Below are 15,353 nucleotides of genomic sequence, written 5' to 3'. Positions count from 1 at the left end.
TTGAAAAAAGGAATAAGCTATATAGTGCCACGACGAATAATAGCGGAAATACAATATCGATAAAAATATTGCGAAACCAATGTTACACCTGGTTTTGTGAGAGCAGTGCCACGGTAGAAAGCTAGATTAGAAATAATATATACTATTGCGTTATCTCCATAGAATTAATTGTTATTTAATAACTATGATTACATACGTCACAATTATAACAGTTATAGGGTAAACCGTATAGCTATTGCCCACTTAAGGACTTCTAATGCATTGACATCAAAAAAATAGAAAAGCATTATAACAATCAACCATTTATTACTTTTTTCTTGTTACCTGATAAATTCTCCAACAGAATATTAACAGTTTTGAGTTAAAACTTACATAACATAGAAAATAATGAAATAAACTTAAAATCTTCTAAAATGTACAGTAATTGCCCCTTTCCTATACTAATTGCCCACATCACAGCATAGTAATTGCCCAGAAACTCAAAATGATAAAATAAACTTTAAACGTAAATAAGTAATCAAAATAAAATATTAAACGTATACATTCAATAGGATAATCTTCAATATTTCAAAATAAATTGTGTTTGGCTCTAATAACTCTATCAAATAATTCTTTAGCTGATGTTGATGAATCAAAATCGCCAGAGACAGAGTCATCTACTTTAAAACAAAGATGGCATAAAAATAAATGTGAATCGGAGCTGTCAGGTATATTTTCTTTATGTTTTGGTGGAATGCAACGCACATGAAAGATCTTTGAACAAGAACTGCAAGTCAATTCATTTTTTATCACATTAAAATGACAAACTCGACAAGTAGGCCTTGGTACAATGTTACTAGGTTTTATTACAATATTATTTAAAACAGTGATCTTTTTTGATGTTGGGATTCCTCGCTTTTCCTTATTTACTATGTCTATTTCTTTTTTTAACTTTTTGGTATCAGTTCAAATTGTGGCTCAGAATGATCAACCAGTTGTTGGCTATTAGTCCCTAAAGTTGTATCTATTTCCTTAGAACTAATAGTCTCAATATTAGAATTCAGAGTAAAATTTTTATTTTTGTATTTTCCTCTGATTTTTTTATCAATATTCTTAGTATATTTATTTTCATTTTCAGTCTTTTTATTTTCTTTGGTCAACTTCTTCTCTCCTTTTAATTTTAACAAATTTCCTTTTTTTTTTTGTTTTCTATGTAATACTGCTTTAAAATTTTGGGATCTAATGGCATAAGGCTGTCGTTCAGTTTGCCCTTTTCCTTTCCTTATTGGCGTTTCTGGCTAAGCTAAACTTGCTTTTGTCACTTCTTCTATGTTCTGAATGTCAGCTTCGGATGTCTTTTTAAAAATGCCTTCCTCCAACCATCACCTGGCCTGTTATTTAAAAATGAATTAGGACGCAAGTGTTCCACCAAGAACTTTTGCACGGTATCTAAAATGTCTTCTTTATTTCGGGAAATCCTTTTCTTGCCGAAATTATTATCCAATCGTCTAAACGACTTTCTTCAGTTATAGTTAATATAGGTGATGGCCCTAAGCTAGTTTTATGTCCTGGATTTTTAATGTGGTATCGGAGACTGAACCTAGGAACACCGTACTTTTTAGCAGTTTGTCTTGTATATAAATTGTTGGAAATATCTTGTACAGCTTCGATCGCTTTCTGAAAATTATCTTTGCTATATTTAACTTTTGGTCTCTTTGGCATACTGTAAATGTAATAATAATAACCATTTAGATAATTATGCATAGCAATTATGAAACAAGTTTAAGCAGTGAGCAATTTAAACACTACTTCATGAGATGACAAGACACTTTGGTAAAAGAAATGCCCATAACAATAATTGCCCTGGGCAATAACTATAGACATTATCATATGGCAATAACTAAAATCATGGTGGGCAATCCCTAAAAATATGCAGATTTACATGCAGTGATTACCCACCGTTAAAATAACCGTAAAGAATTAAATATTACCAGGTATTCTAATTTAAAACTGAGAAAATACATATAAGTTCATGATAACTATACGCCAATAGTTTAATATCAAATAAAATGCAAAAAAATGAGCCTTTAAGCAAGTTATTCCTTATGAAAACTGTTAAGCTACTAACCTTTTTGAATAACACGTTCACCCGTCTTGATAAAATCCGTCATTACTGTTTTTTTTCTTTTAGTGTTGCCAGCAGTCAATTTTAAAAATACTATACACTAATCACAGAGCCATCTAGTAAATTCTAATCGAACTAGAATGATTCAAAGATAGAACACGAGAATATTTTTCTTAAAGTGGGCGATCACTGTCAGTGGGCAATCACTCTCTGGTTTCCCCTATTTGTAACTATTTAATAAAGAAAGGCAATTTTTAAAATAAAATAATATCGTTCGAGTTTTTCTTAACAATGTTTATTCAGCTCTTGCTCCTCGTTAGCTGTGTAGAGCAATTAATTGGAGATTATACCTATAACAGAAAATTCTTAATACCTATTTATAAAACATTTTTATTGTTAAAAACGATAACGAAGTCAAGTATTACATCGCTTACAATTTCTAATTGTAGAAAAAAACACGTTCCAATATGTATTTTCCCAAAAAAATGGAAATCTAATAATAAAGGAAAAAATATTGATTCGACTGTAATAATATCGTGGTAATTGGTAGATAATACTTCAGTGAATATCATTATTCCATTTGTCGAGAGCGCTGAAATATCATAGTTGCAGTCGCTAGCCGAGACCTTAACTGCACAATTATGTTCGGTTTGTTTTTCAATATACTGTCAAATATAAAGCAGAAATAAACTAGCTAACAATCCAAAATACAATCCTTAGCCCTCTTATCTGTTTACAAGTACATTCTTTATAATAAAAACCTACGATAGTACAGGCAGATAAATGGCACAAAACTTAAACGCATTCTATTATATGTACACATGTGTTTTGTTGCGTTTAGCATGATATATTATGTCTACGCGGCATGAAAAATTAACCTGTCTGCCAATTAAACACGTAATCAAACTTAATAAATACTGTGAAGGAGGTTGACGATATTTTGTTTGACTACAGTTACGAAATAGAAATGTAGTATGTAGTTATTTTTCTTCTCCTTAATTTACTTTTTTTTTTATTTTTTGGTTTTAAAACATTTATTTAAAAAATAATTATGTTTTATAAATGTTTGTAAGTTCTAGTTGTTATTATAGATACTTACTTGAAAACTACTCTCGATAGGGAAATTATCCGTCAACTTGCAGTTGTGTAATGTAGGGAATTAAGTTTCAATCTTTCACATATTTGGAAACGAGCCCTTTGCCAAGCAACAAAATGCTTAAAAACTATTAAAAACTGAGGTTTTTTTTAAACGGTCTTATCCACTCAAATCTGTCCGACAAAATACTTAGTATACGGTACAGAATACTGTACCGTATATTTTGTCGGACCCTCACAATATTGTATGCCAGTATTCAATGAACACTATAGTACTCTTCATTATTTGCAATACGCTTTCCAATGTTACACAAATACAAATGTTCGAAAATTTCATTTTACATTACAGATATTTATTATTGGAATTTAATAAACTGCATTCATTGCTATTCGCAATAACCTTTTTGATCGGTCGGCCATGTTTGCAATATTGTTTGAAATGTAGCAATATGAAATTCGCTTCAAACAAAATGACTTTCAGCGTAAACTATACGAATTATTTAAATAGACTTTAATTACAACTTTAATTAGGTATTTTTAATACAGTTGCTCAAAAAGTGGCGTATTGCAGGGACGTATAGCGTTCGGGATGTGGGTTATTACATACTCGTGCTTTTTTTTTTTACCTTTCCCGAACTCGTGCGTTCTCTTTCCCAACTGTCAAAATAATGTCTATTATACAGAAAAACCAACCATGAAGTTTTTACAAAAAAATCCATAGAAGTTTTTATGATTCATGCAAATACGTATATTTCTAAAAAGAAGCTACTAATTTGTTTCACTGTCAGATTTAATGATTTGATTGAATGAGTTTGGTTAGGTTTCATTTCATTTCATCTCATTAAATTTCATTTTCATTTCATATCAATAAAAAACTTCTACTGAAGACTTGGCTGTATGGGCATAGTTCCCTTTGCCTACCAGAATGGGTGAAGAAAAAAAAACTCTGCTTATATTCTACGGTTGCCGCCATTTTTCAGAAATTTTCTTTAATAAATTGCTTCATTTTTTCGCAACTGTATTAAAAATAGTCGTTCAGTACACGTGCGGAACCGTCATTGCAACTTATTCCGATTGTCAACCCTCGCCTTCGGCTACGCCTTGGCTCGGGTAGACATTTGTCGGAACTCTTTGCAATGACCGCCTTTCCACACTTGTAATGAAATATACTATTACAGGTAGGCGATAAAAATACAATTTTATGATATTAAACGCTTAGTTTTTGAAGTTAAACTTTTTTTACGTAGGCTTGACTTGGTTTTACTTCAGTCATGTGGTCTAAAGCACACTCGTTTTTTTTTAATGTACCTATACACCACAATATATAATATATAATACACCACATTTTCGCAGAACAATAAAAATACATAACATAAAGAACTTTATTATTTATACATAGTACAAAGTAATTCGTATTTTGATTTAGTTAATCAGAAATTATTAAATAAATCTATAATGACCGCTTTTGCTAAATTTATATGGATGTATATACGGTACATATACTAAAATAACATTTTTTTACAATTTTTGTCTGTATGTCTGTCTGTCTGTCTGTTTGTTCCGGATAATCTCTGAAACGGCTGAACCGATTTTCACGGAACTTTCACTGGCAGATAGCTGATATAATAAGGAGTAACTTAGGCTACTTTTATTTTAGAAATATATTTATTTTATAACTCTACGAACTGAACAATAACTTTTTATAAATTCCACGACGGACCAAGTCGCAAGCACAGCTAGTTAATCATATAAATTCCTACTTACTTTACCGCTGCCATGACACAAATCCAAACAGAAATTTTACAATCAATTATGAAATCCTTTATTCAATATATATATAAAACTGCACCTAAAATATTGCTTCTATATTACGAGTTTCTTTCTTTAATAACTTAGATATCTCATGTAGTGCCCAAATATAGTTTAATTTAACACCTCTTGCTTGTAGCCACTCTACATATGTAGGTAATGCAACAGACTAGTCAAATGTCGCATAAATCATTTTGAAAACTATAGTAATGAATTTTGAAATTCAACTTTTTTAATTTTCTTTTATATATTACTAGCGTCATCTATCCGTCTATATTTTTACACGATAAGTAATCATCAACACATCATATACTAAATCTTTCTCCGAAACATGCTGCATGTTATCTTATAAATATTATTCCGATCGGTTCAGTAGTATTCGCGTATAACTGAACAAAAAAAAAATGCGGCTCTCCGTTTATCACTATAGATTTAATGATAATTATTAATTGATACTTCAAATAATAAACAATTTACGTGTACGCTTGATTCAAACTGAAAGTAATTGCTTAACTCAACCTTATAAGCTTGTTGTCAGTTTTAAAAAGATTTCATGCAGAATTTCTTTCCGATTACTCTCTGCAGAATCTGCATTCCGAGTCAGTGGTAGTGGTATAATAACACACGTAATAAATGCATACCCATTAAAAAAAAAAAAACATTTTGCATTGTATGTAAATCATATGCTTACTATTTTGTATAATTTAAACTTTATTATATTTACAATACAGTATTGTAAAAGATACATGCCATTAAACACAAGTACATATTATATATGTAGTGTTCTTATCCCTAAAAGATACTTCTCCTTTTTTTTACGTGGGGAAAATCCATCATGGATACCCTCCAGCGCGGGGGCGCCAGAGGGTTATGTCAGACTCCTACTGACTAAAAAACCACCACGTGTGAGCAGTCGTCCGCCTGGGTGTGGCAAGATAGGATCGCGTAGCATTCGCCACCTCGCCCCCGCGGTAGGCCCGAGCAAAGCTTCCGGGCCCCGGCACAATGGTGGGGTGGCCTCGCTCACAACAAGGCCACCCCTCAGACGTGTAGGGTCGTGTCGTCCGGCAGGCCGAAGTCCCCCGACTATCGGCCGGCGACCCCACTATTACGAGGGGGGGAAGAGATGGGCAAATCGTCTCCTCCTTGCCCTCGTACGTCTGCGCCGGGGTGGGCCAACAGAGGCTTCTTCCTCTCTGGCCCGCTACGCGGTCTCCTTCTGCGTCATTACCTCTTCGCAGAAGGAAACCGCCGCCTGCCACGATCTCTCGCAGTCAAGCATGGAGAAGATACTTCTCCTAGCACAGCTGAAAAGGAAAAGTTATTGACAAAAAATACAATAGCAGATATTTTATTAAATTTATTCAACCCATAAATTTAGGTCGTCCAGATCGAAAATCGCTAACGTATCTAAAATTCCTCAGCTTAGCTCTGAATTTGCCTTTCTTCTTTAGACGTCCCATGTGTTGTAAAGTTCTGATGGCAGGTAGGAATCTGTATACCGCGTTCATTTCATCTCCCATGCAGAAAAGAAAAGAAGTTTCTACATATGCTGAAAAGATATTTTAGTCTTTTTTTGTTTTTTTTTTGTTTTGGGTTTTATATCGTAAACCTATATATATATTTTTGTGTGTGTGTGTGTGTGTGTGTGTGTGTCTATCGCTGCAATGCAATTAATTTCATTTTTGATCAAACACCTAAACGTCAATTTCCGAATAAACAATAAAAATATGGATAAAACATTTTGCACACTTTTTAAATATAATAAAGTGGAAACTTAAACAACGAAATCGACCCTTAAGATATTGTAAAAGGTCAGTTGTCTCAAAATTATTCTAATTTTTCTGAAAGTGAAACTTTTCTTCTATCGATAAGGCTAAAAGTGTAGAAATTTTAAGTAAATGATAAACAATACATAAGCTATAGAAATACAAAAATACCTCTTATATTTTATTGTTTTAACTGTTTATTTCTGTTAATACATCTGATAAAAATTAATTAAATATTGAAATATTGTTATACAGGTACATTGAAGAGAAATTAATATTACTTTGAGACTCATATCGCATTTAAAATACATATATATGAAATTTCATTTCGTATTCATTTACATTGCATGCATGCACATCAAAAGCTCGCTTAAATGTCAACATAATATTCGACCGTTCGTATAAGACTGATCGACTAGTTTTGATTTCAATGCGGACTGTACATATGTTAACAAGTGCCTTGGGCATCGATATTGATTGAACAGCCTGTCATACCGAGCCTTTGATGTTGCGGACACGGTTCGTAAATAAACAAAGGTAATATACAGCCAGCCACGTAAATAAATACATGTGGATTTACGGATAGATTGATGAACGACGGTGTCAATAGCTGCTAGGGTGTGATTGGTGTGATATCTTTGCTTAATTGCAAACACTTTGACGGTCTCTATCAAAGCTATGTTATATTGTGCACAATTGTGAAGTAGCGTAGAAAAATCAAATAAGCATTACAAAAAGTTTAAGACGTTATATCCCAAAAAAATCCTCTGTAATTAAAAAACTTCGTTCTAAAAAAATAAAGAACGAAGTAGTCTTTTTTTATACGACTAGGGCGTTAAACAATATGGCCCGGCCCACCTGGTAATGCGGACACGGCCAAGCGTACGGCTTACCTTATGGTAAACGGCTACTTATCTTCCTGTAGTGAGTAAGATAGCCAGAACTACTTGGCAGGGTCTAGACTAGAGACGGCAACACACTTACGATGCTTCTGGTGTTGCACGCGTCTATAGGCAACGGTAATCACTTACCAACAGGTGAGCCGTACGCTTCTTTGCCGACCTAGTTGTATAAAAACAATGAAAAACGGTTGCCGTTGGACCTTTGCCTGCTCACCTTACTCACCACAGGAAAACTAAACTAAACTGAAAGCATTGTCATTTAGCTGTATCATCTTCTGTTAGGTCGACGTACTTCAACGATCTCGTCTTTCTGATTAGGTATCATTTATAAGAGATATTCTTATACCTACTAAGTATATCATCTATAATCATGTAGAATATATTCGTTAAAAAAAAACTAACAGGAGCTATGAGCGGTACTACTTTTGTCTTCCCAGAACATCTTACACTGAGCTACGTCCATAAAGCAGTGATTCTGAAACATTAAAGAAGGTTCTCGTGCCACTATACCAGGGACACCACATACTGGCGCATAAGTGTCTGGACATTTCTGAAAAGTAAAGAAACAATAATATACCTAATTAGGGGCATATTAGCTCATTCAAAATGGAAGGTTGATATTATCAAGAAAAAAAATTAAGGTCAAATCTTTTTGATTTCAGTAAATATATTTTTGTTTTATTTTAACATTCATTGCATCTAATAAAAGCATTAAAAGTATGATGTGTAAATATCTATTAAACTTACTGTTGGGCACTTATGGTAACATGATGATAGTGTAGGTCTATGAAATGTGTCATTACTAATATTTTTTGGTTTGACGATCCAAGGCACAAATACTTTAACAGGTCCAGCGTATTTCAACAACTTTCTTCTCGTGTTAAATGGTTCTACTTCTTTCATCGGTAAATCAAATACGTGAGATGCAGCAAAAAAAGAATCAATTGTATCGTTTATATTATCATATTGTCCGAGCATGTTAGTATTCACTACCACTAAGTTTGTGACATTCTTATCACTAAATTCATTATTTCCATCTTTATCAAAATTATTTGATTGTTTACAAATGAAAATATCAGTTTCATCATATTTTTCAATATTCTCACAGTTGTATTTTAATAGTTCGCATTTATTATCAAACAATCTTATTCTAAAACCTACGCCATCTTGTCTGATGCCGCACACTTCGTTTAAATCCACGTTAATGCATTCGTAATTCGCACATCTGCCTGTTGCGTTAGCGTGAAACAATATACGGTTCAATTTTTGCTCATTATTTTCCATAATATTCAAACTTCCATTAAAATCTGTAAATGACTGGTCGCAATACTCTTTGTTAATTAAGCCGTAAGCTGTAATATTGAATATTTCATTATCGACATTAACGATGTCTGGACGTTAGTTAATTACAATAGATTAATTTTGAGCTAAACAAAATGGTTGGAGACAATAATGCATAGATTATTATTATATTCGAATACTTGACTAATACTATGGGCGTATCCAAAACTTTGTAAAGAAGTGGGTAGAACTAAATAGGTAAATGTACTTAGTAGAAAATTTAAAATAAATTTTTATTTACCTTCACTATCTACACTTTTTAAAAATATCTTGCGGAAATTTTACCTAATCTCAAATTTAAATTACAGAACTAAAAATTATGTTATTAGCTTCGAGTCAGAGTGGAGCATCTTGCTCCACTGTGAATACGCCCATGGGTACTAGTAAAACGATAATTGGATTACAGTTGGAAAGGAAAACATCTTAAAGGAACCCGCATATTCTGAGAATAATTTTAAGGAAAGTCTTACAAGACATTAAGGCATCAAATTGTTAGTCTTTAGATGAAAATAATATTATAATCATTATGGTGGAATTATTTACAATTTTGAATAATTGTGTTTGCTCGCAAACGAAAAAAAAACCGACTTCAATTACATCGACGAGTAATACAACGTAGATCGACGAAAAAATACTCAAGTAACTGCGCGTTATCAAAGATTACTAAAAAATTAGTTATCAGATCTCGATAAAATTTATATGTGACGACATGATAAACATCAGCTTTCGATTAAATCAAAAATTATCAAAATTGGTACACCCAGTAAAAAGTTATTGCGGATTTTCGAAAGTTTCCATCGGTTTCTCTGGGATCCCATCATCAGATCCTGGTTTCCTTATCATGGTACCAAACTAGGGATATCTTCTTTCCAACAAAAAAATAATTATCAAAATCGGTACATCTAGTAGAAAGTTATGCGGTATAATACAACGTAGGTCGACGAAAAAAGCGTCAAGTAAAAACGCATTATTAGATATAACTCGAAAAGTAGTTGTTAGATCTCAAATAAATTTAAATGGGACCAATTGGCACACACCACCTTTCGATTAAAATAAAATTTGTCGAAATCGGTCCACCCGGTCAAAAGTTCTGATGTAACATACATAAAAAAAAAAATAAAAAAAAAATACAGTCGAATTGAGAACCTCCTCCTTTTTTGGAAGTCGGTTAAAAAAAGATTCATATGTAAAAGAAGTTGGAAATGTTAGATGTTTTATTTAACTCTAGTATTAATTCATATAGTAAAAACTAGGTACTCTTTTAGGTAAAATACTTATCACAATCACATCGATCAAGTAATCCTTGTTAAAAACTTGTAGTTACTAAAACTTAGTATGCAGTAGGTACGTAAAATTATAAATATTACTCATATCAAAGAAAGAACTGCTGAGCTAACGACTGTGGGCAGCCCTATATAAATATGTCTCGTAAATGAAAAACCAATTCGGTAACGCAAAATGTTAATATTTTCGAAACAAAAATAGGAAAATGAAATCTTTTAGTTACTACTAGATACATAAAATAAAAATTAAATACCAAATTAGTAAAAAAATAACTAATAAATATAGATATCGAGTTGGATAATCGGTAGCTAACTATTACAACTAAGGTACCTAAGTTATAAAGTTAGGTTGTCTAAATTTTTTTTATCATGATCTAAACAATTGGTATTTTCTACGTAGGTTAGTAAGGACAATAAGTATAAGACATTTCCAACATACCAAGTTCGTCGATAACGCTACAACCATGTTTCATAAGTTCACATTCATTTTTAAATAGTTTCAACCTAATTCCATTTTCTTCTGTACGTAACCCACACACTGTTGCAGCCTGGACTGTTTCACAGTTCAATGTCTCACAAAACTCGGTTTTTTCAATAACCATTGCTTTATATTTTTGAAGTATTAACAGAATTATAAAAAATCTCATTTTTAGTTTTGATATTTGATTAATTATTTTGCAATCAATTTCAATTTTAAAACAAATTGAATGTTGAAATTTCTTCTATTCACTGTAATGGAATATCGTATTTTTAATTAAATTTTGCAACCGTAGTACCGTATAGAAGTTGTTTTGATACTCATTTATTCATTTTTAAGAGATGTAAAATTGCTGTGTGGCTACGGCACTAAAGAATTTAGCCACCCCCTCTCTTCCCGTGGGTGTCGTAAGAGGCGACTAAGGGATAACAAGGTTCCACAACCACCTTGGAACTTAAGAGCCGACCGATGGCGGGATAACCATCCAACTGCTGGCTTTGAAATACACAGGCCGAAGACGGGCAGCAGCATCTTCGGTGCGACAAAGTCAGTACTGCGGTCACCAACCCGCCTGCCCAGCGTGGTGACTATGGGCAAAACACATGAGTTCACGTTATTTTTGGCGTAAACTTGTGGAGGCCTATGTCCAGCAGTGGACTGTATAGGCTGTAATAATGTAATGATGAAGAGATGTAAAAACAAACCTTTCATTATTTTTCCGTAATAATTTTTTTATATAAGATAATACTTTACCTGATGAACTAATGAAAAATGTTGATAATTACATATTTATCATTGAATATTTTAGCTCGAAGAAATTATTTCGTTAAGATGACGTAAAAGCCGTAGATACAGGAAAAAATTTACCATCGTAAAAGCTATACATTTGCCATATATATTTGTTCCGCGCATAATTCTACAGCACAAACTCGCATAAATCTAGTCTCCGTGTGATTATTTTCTTTTTTTCAATAATCTTAAATTATTTCTGTAACTAAATATTTTAACAACTCGATTAGTTCTGCATCACAGCCTCGGTTCTACCTGTTGCAGTCCTCTGCTGGACATAGGCCTCCCCAAGATTACCTAGAATATCCCATCATCACAAAAACATGGTCACCTCAATATATATATATTGTCCACAAATATACTGACAAACAAACTTACGATTCACCGTGAGCGACTACCGTAGCTTATAGACGTCTGCACTCTGCATCACCAGAAGCATCGCAAGCACGTTGCCGACCCTATTCCCAATTCTAGGAGCTCTGGTCACCTTTCTTACCAACAGGATTTTGCTGTGATCTTCTGTAAGGTCAAGGTACTCCCCCAGTTTGGCTGCTCCACATTTTGAGCAGGAAAATTCCTGCCTACAGGATGATCGTCAGGGTGATCTAAAACACATTCATTTTTTTATAGACATATTACTCTATAACAACACCAAATATTTTTATGCTTCGATTCCTAAAGGGCGTAAAAAATTGTAAATTAATAACACTGAAAAATACTTTTGTGTAAATATTCCGTTGCCTTTATAACAAGCTAAATTCCGAGATAGGTATATATACAAGTTGACTCAAACTAAGTGTAAACAACCTGTTATTTTATATTTACTTGAAAATAACAACAATGTTAAATAAGAATTATTAATACTTTATGTACTACCTTATAATTAATTACTCTTTGTTATTTTTAACCGAGATCAAAAGAGAAAGGAGGTTCTCAATTAGACTATACTGATTTTATTTATTTATTTATGTATGTTAACTCAGAGCTTTTGACTGGATGGACCGATTTCGATAATTTTTTGATGATTTTAATCGAAAGATGGTGTATGTCATGTGGTCCCATTTAAATTGAATTGAGATCTAACAAGTACTTTTGGAGTTATCGCTAATAATGCGTATTAACTTGACCATTTTTTCGTTGATCTACGTTGTATTATATCTCATACTTTTTACTGGGTAGACCAATTTCGATAATTCTTTTTTTAACTGAAATGTGGTGCTTGAAATGTGGTGCTTGTCATGTGCTCTCATTTAAATTTGATCGAGATCTGATGAGTGCTTTTTGAGTATAATCTTTGATAACTTGAGCATTTTATCGACTTCCTACGCTGCATTACTTACTTACTTTACGTTAATGACTGCGACACACTTTTATGCTAATGTAGTTATTATCGTTACAAGTTGTTTTTATTATGTACCAAATATTTGAAATAAATAAATATTATTATAAATATTATTATATTATTACTCGTCGTTGTAATTGAAGCTTTTTCGTTTGCGAGCAAACACAATCATGTTTTTAAACACATTAGGTGAATATATATTTTTAACCGACTTCAAAAAAAGGGGGAGGTTAGGTTAGGTTAGGTTAGACCTATCCCATACAAATCATCGTTTTTTTTTTTTGAATTTTTAGCAGGGTGGCTAGCGATCCCTTCTAGATTGTTCAGTTTGCTATCTAATTATTTTTATAATCTCAAATTACTGCATAAAATAGCTATGAGTTTACACTATGCTATACTTTATAATGATTTACGATGTTGTTATTAAAACTGCTCAGTTATAAATAAATTCCTACATGTTACGTGTACCATATTTTATATTAAAGATGCAATTTAACGATTTAAATAACATATAGAAAGAGTGCATTTGAGTTTCCAACAGTTTTCCTGATTTCATATTTTCAGCGTCACAACGTTGATGCAAAATTTCCGTCCGGAAGCAACCAATCAGGTTTACTGCAAAGCCTCGAATCAATAAGGAAGACTCATTTTATTATGTAGGTACTGGAAGTGGTCTAAAAATAACTTGGTTGATGGTAGATATAAATAGTTTAATCGAATTTCACTATATTGTTTTTTTTTTATGAGATTTCTATTCTAATTCGAAAATTTGTAGTTTATTAATTGGGGAGAAACCGAGAAACATGTCCTAATAACCTTTTTTATCTCCTGCTGTTAAAGTCTGTGCGCAACTTTTTTGTAAGATAAATTTTATCTACAACTGGTGAAACAGGCCCTTAGTCACTTAATTATAGTTATTATATTAGTTCTTTGTGTAATTTTTAACTGCTTTAACGTTTTGCTTTTATATTAATTTTTATTTTCGTATTATAAGAATATGACACCAAATATTTATAGAGGTCGACGTCAGCTCTTATGATTTTCGTTTTATCCCTACAACAAAGTATAATATTTAAAATACCCAATACCTTTACGAAAAACTAGAATTAACCTAAATGCATAATAAGTTAATGCAAATTATCAAGATTCCCGCTGTTTTTTCATAACTTATAGCGCAAGTCTTGTACAGATAATTAATATTTTCATAGCTTATGTTCGCAAAACTATGAAATTAAAATCAAAATCAAAATGACCTTTATTTAAATAGGCTTCAAAATACCCTAGAATCATCATTTTACAAAAATTAAAATTTTAATTATTTTGTAAAAGTGAAGCTACCACCGGAATGAAAATTCTGCAGAAAAGAAACGGCACTAAAGTCCGCAATTAGTCTTTAAAAAATCTGTTTTTTTATACTTTGGTAATATCATGCATGAAATGTACATTGCATTTTACACACTAAGTCCACACATCTTTATTCTTAATCCTGCACCGAATAATAAGCTGTAGCAATTAATTTCCTTTTTATAAGAAAAAACATTCTCAGACTCAATTCAATATCGTTTGTGGGATTTTATTATACATGCGAATACTATAACCCAAAAAGGAGACGTTTACTTTACCCAGTCGAAATCTAAGTGTTACAATCTTGATATTCTTTCTCATGTTTATACTGCGACCATTACTATTTATATTAAAACGATCGATATTCTTGTGAATATACATAATATATTTATAAATATATTGTGATGCAATTATTAATATGTCTTATTCAAAAACTCTGTATAGCCCTTTTTTGGAAAATAAATGCTGTATCAATACTGCATTAGCATAACCCAGTAACAGACCATAACACTACCATTTATATTGAATATATTTTAGCTATTTCCATAGACCACTATGGAAATTGCTAAAATATATTAAATGCGTAGTAGTTAGTAAAATCGGCCAGTTGTCGAACCTTTATAACTGAGTCTACCAGTCAAGGATATTCCACTCAAGTTTCGAATTCAAACTTACCCCTAAGAAAATTGTAATATCACTGACAATAAGATGATTATTTCTAAATTATAATTTGGATGTTTAACATTGAACAACGAAAACACAACACACTTGGTTTTGTTGGCGTTAAAAACCAAGTTATTTCTGTTTATTTAAAACCAATTATGATACGATAACATTATATAAGTAAAAGTTATACATATTTTAGGATTTGCAAATTTATTGCAAACTCTTAGAAATTTATGATTGGGTAAATAATTAAATAACATCATATTTTTTATGTATTTGTAAACAACAAAACTTTCAAAACAGAAATTGATTATGGAAAAAGATTTTGTAATCGAATGATTAAAACCGGTAATAAACTTTTCGTAAAATAAAAGACATATGTTGCAACACTATACGAAACTCGAGACAAATATTAAATAGATTATCTGTTA

At 32.0% G+C, this 15,353-nt stretch overlaps 1 protein-coding gene across 1 annotated transcript; it reads right to left on the bottom strand.

The window, feature by feature from the left end:
• Positions 1 to 6,343: 6,343 nt before the first annotated feature.
• Positions 6,344 to 10,905, bottom strand: LOC123656559. The gene is made up of 4 exons (XM_045592228.1): positions 10,743 to 10,905; positions 8,427 to 9,031; positions 8,082 to 8,229; positions 6,344 to 6,560 (listed from the first exon to the last, which is right to left on the bottom strand). The coding sequence occupies exons 1-4, from the start codon at positions 10,903 to 10,905 to the stop codon at positions 6,373 to 6,375; spliced, it is 1,104 nt and encodes a 367-aa protein (XP_045448184.1). The 3' UTR covers positions 6,344 to 6,372.
• Positions 10,906 to 15,353: the final 4,448 nt, after the last annotated feature.

This window comes from Melitaea cinxia, chromosome 9 (genome assembly GCF_905220565.1).
Source record: "Melitaea cinxia chromosome 9, ilMelCinx1.1, whole genome shotgun sequence".
Taxonomy (NCBI): Eukaryota; Metazoa; Arthropoda; class Insecta; order Lepidoptera; family Nymphalidae; genus Melitaea; species Melitaea cinxia.
Note: the sequence above shows the minus strand (reverse complement) of the source record. Positions and strands in the feature narration are given on the sequence as shown.